Source organism: Odontomachus brunneus, unplaced genomic scaffold, assembly GCF_010583005.1.
Source record: "Odontomachus brunneus isolate Ranch 3 - 2012 unplaced genomic scaffold, Obru_v1 Obru_scaffold_017, whole genome shotgun sequence".
In the NCBI taxonomy this organism is placed as follows: domain Eukaryota; kingdom Metazoa; phylum Arthropoda; class Insecta; order Hymenoptera; family Formicidae; genus Odontomachus; species Odontomachus brunneus.
This window is the reverse complement of record NW_022639467.1, coordinates 3,037,583-3,041,589: the sequence shown is the minus strand read 5'-3', so window position 1 is coordinate 3,041,589 and position 4,007 is coordinate 3,037,583. Positions and strand designations below refer to the sequence as shown.

The following is a 4,007-nucleotide window of genomic DNA, read 5'->3' as shown; positions in this document are numbered from 1 at the left end:
TTGCCCCCCCCCCCCCCCCCCATTGGGATGAATAGCCAAAAAAGAATGTTACAATCACAGTGTTTGACTGATATATTCGCAAGAAAACATAACACGAGTTGCGTCGTGTGTTATTACGATGAAATGATTCTGTAAGAGACTTTCGATGCCCCTGCCTCCCTCCTCATACTTTAGCCGAAAATCCAGATACGACTCCAAACTCCGGCTTCGCGGCTGGAGAAAATTCACTTGATCGAGTACTCGCGCGAACTCGATACATCCGCGAGATACACTCATACACTTACCGTTCCTCTCGGATAGCTCGATAGGCGGCTTATGACAACGCGACGGTCGAAAGCGTCTACGAAAATCCACACGGAATTATCGACGACTATTAATCTTGTTTGTCGGTCTACCCTTCCGTTTCATGTCTTGCCGAGCGGAAGACATGGACAACATGGCGGCACCGAAAGGGCGGGTACTTCCTGCTCTGGCGATCACTGTAAACCGCCGTAAACACGTCGCGGTAGTAGAGGTTATGTCGCTCAATCATTGAGACGGATTTTGGGCTAAATTTGTCAGACACATCCGCGTTTAGTTGCTAATAAAACTATCATTATCATGTGGATACGCGTCGCGAATAAACTGAATAAACTTGTGTTTCTCGAAAATATTAATATCAATTCTCGTACATAAGAATTGCTCTTTTTACCGACATAACAGTAATCATACCGCCGACCGGTCGTACTGTTGCAGCAAGCTTGTGCGTTCTTACACTAGTAGAAAACAAAACTGATATTTTAATACTCTTGCTGTCTTGACAATTTTTCCAACACACGATTGACGCAAGGTTGAAAAATTCATTGTCTTCTTGCGATACAATAATACATATTCTCGCAAGATAATTATGTGTAATCGCATTTGTTTGGACAGAGATGAGATTTTTTGTGTCATTCTACACGCTAAATTACACTACATCTGTGCGCACATGTATGATAAGATGCCGATGTGAAATCTTTATTAACTTTGGAAATTTACTCTTTGGCTCCTTTTAGTCATAATGAATGTGTAAAAATGAAGGTATTGCTTTTATTTTTTATACAGCTATACACACTCCTTAGAGGTGAGCCTAATGCCTTCTCAATATATCTTGACAATGTTCCAAAAGTGCGTCTATGCCTACTGCATTCCTAAAATTTGACCGGCAGCTATGTAATTTTTGATATAACAGCTCTGGGGAAATCTTTGCGACGCGTTTCAATGCATCTGAAAAAAAAAGCAGAAAAAGAAAGACAATTGTATTGTTGATTATATCGCGATGTATTATGGCAAACGTAGTTTATTGCATAACTGTGCAAAAAAAGGGAAAACAATAATCTCTCATTGTTACCAAATATCACTAGTCGAAAGTTAGACTCTGGATCATCCAGATGTACAATCATCGTCGTGTAGAGAGCGTCAATGTGACTCCTGCCGATGACAATATCGTAATTCTCGGACACGGCGTTCCACACTTCCATGAGGGCTTCCACAGCGGCGTAGCGAACGTCATCGCAACCATCGTCGAGTCTCCTAAGTATCACCAGGTGTACACGGTGAATGTGTTCGTCGGTTAAATGAGACAACTTTCGGCCGATAATTACTATCGAGCAAATAGCACATATCGAATACAATCTAGTCTTCCTTGCCCTGTCGTCCAGCAGACTGAGCAGGACGGGTAGGACTTTATCGAGGATGGACGAAAACTGTTCCGCTGTGATAGAAATGTCACATTTTGTCGGTGCATCAATCGACGGGACTGCTTTGTCGCTAATCTCGTTCTGCAGAATCGCGCAGAGGCAACAGACGGCCGCTGTGCGTGTAGCCTCAGCCGCTCTGCCGGCGGCCCAGACCAGTCCCGGCGCAACTAGCTTCTCGATAATCGTGCTGACGAATCTGCGAGTCTGCGCCTCGTCGACACGTCGTCGTAGGTCCCGGTTGCTGGACAAGTATTCCGACAACAGAATGAAGTGTCGTAGCTTCAGCTCGGGTTCAGCGTCCTCGGCCATGGTTCTCTCGAGGACAGACGATACGAGATCAACGTTGCGCACGACCACGACGCCAGCGCGACTTAGACAAGCGCCGAATATTTGCGATTCCGCGCTGTACACTGACCACGAGGCGCAATCTTCGCGAATCGACGTTATCAGCGACTCCATGTGATCGCAAAAGAGATCCTCGACATCCTTCAGCGAATTTATGTCAACAAGTATCCTCAAGAGCCTGTCCGTTTCCTCGCGAATGCTGGCCTCCATACTCATCGCGTACGTGGTGAATATCGCGACGAATAGAGATTGAGTTACCGCGGCACAGTCCTGCACATTCCAAATGTCGAAATTATGTGTCGGAACTATGATCTAATACAGAACTCGGAATTAGTTGCCCATTTCGGCCGATTCTCAGGAGCTACGCCTTCTATCTTCCCCTTGCCGCGAGCGGACCACGAAAGTGACAATCGAGCCTCCAAGCTTGAAGCCGCGACTCGGCCCGAGAATTGGCCGAAATGGGCAACTAATTCCGAGCTCTGATCTAATAGACTAAGGGCCGGTTTTTCCAACCTCTTGCTAAGCTAACTAACAGTTAACTCATACGTCTGTCTTTGTTTCTCCTTTAAATTAGGTAGAAACAGACATAAGATTTAACTGTTAGTTAGCTTAGCAAGAGGTTGGATAAACCGACCCTAACTAGTAGAGAGAAGCTTCAGAATGCCTTCGATTTCGTTTCATATATCAGGCTGCCGCAGCAAACTTTCTCTTATAAGAAAAAAGAAAAATAAAGAAAAATCGAACCTCTTCGCAAACCATGAAAAGCGAGTTGCAGCAAGACAATAGCTGACGTTGGTAATTGGTCTTTTTGCTTCGGCAGATATGCGGCTGTTGCAAAAAATTTGCGATTGTTCCTAATTGTGGCGAGAGGGCTTTTCGTTCGCTACCGCTAATAATCGCCGCGAGGACACGCAAGTGCCCGGCTGTCGGAGATTCCTCCACAGTGGGAAGCACCAGTTGACAGTAAGTCCCAGGCTCGACAAAGTAGCCCAGATATCGTGCCGCGGTTTCTACGCAACGCACGACTCTCTCGTCTTTATCGTTACAAGCGCTGCAACAAGTAGTGTCGTGTAACATTTTACAATCCATTTTAATAATCCATCCCAAATATTTCCATGGCATATCTTTAGAAAAGAAACGCCCTCTTAAAGGCCGCAATTAGCGGGGACGTGAGCTTTTACCGATACATCGAAGGCAACAGTTTCTCGATATGCTGCGTAACGTCTTCCTCCACATTTAATATGAGCACACAGAGTAATTGTGCAGAGCGTACTCGAATATCCGGCAGCCAGTCTCCGAGTTCGACGGCGATGCCACAAATAAGTCTGCACAGATTCTGTTGCGCGATCATCCGACATCCTAAATTCGGCCTAGAAACTTTGAAATTACGATTAAATATCATTTGGTTGTCGGTATTATATTAACTTGTGCTGCTCATATTCCTCATTATTTTAAGACTAATCATTACTTGCGTCACATTTATTTCGCAGTTACATAAACATGCAACAAAAGGCATAGAAAAATACAAATGAAATTAATCCAAACTGCAATCGGTAAGTTGCAAGATATTAATTTGAGAAAATTATTTAAGATAAACAGACTCTTTCAATATTCGAGCGAAACGGACGCTTCAACGAAAATGAGAGTGGGAGCAAGTGCAATGGCAACAATGGCTGCATTCAGTAGACTCAACAGTTGCACAACAGTTGAGTAATTTGTCAATGTAATTGGTCTAGATTTAGGGATCTAATAGCAAGAACCAATAATCGTTGATTGCTCACTGAGCGCTTTTTCTACTGAATGCGCCCAATGTATCTCCTCAAATCGGCCACATTATACTTTAGTTTAATTACACCTTACGGAATTACACTGTTTTCGTCCTCTCTCTCTCTCTCTCTCTCTCTCTCTCTCTCTCTCTCGATGATGATGATGATGAATAACGTA

The 4,007-nt window shown here is 44.2% G+C and overlaps 1 protein-coding gene across 2 annotated transcripts in view; it reads right to left on the bottom strand.

Moving 5' to 3' along the window:
- The window catches only part of LOC116841712 (rho GDP-dissociation inhibitor 2), a 13,380-nt gene that overhangs the window by 3,810 nt on the left and 5,563 nt on the right, over nt 1–4,007 (bottom strand). The window contains exons 4-7 of one of the 2 annotated variants that reach the window (XM_032810012.1): nt 3,245–3,440; nt 2,808–3,114; nt 1,370–2,333; nt 1,131–1,245 (exon numbers count right to left, since the gene is read on the bottom strand). In XM_032810012.1, coding sequence (XP_032665903.1) covers nt 1,131–1,245; nt 1,370–2,333; nt 2,808–3,114; nt 3,245–3,440 — 1,582 coding nt within the window. Of the gene's footprint in view, nt 1–284; nt 478–1,130; nt 1,246–1,369; nt 2,334–2,807; nt 3,115–3,244; nt 3,441–4,007 lie in introns of those variants that run through there. The other variant, XM_032810011.1, reaches the window with a different exon arrangement.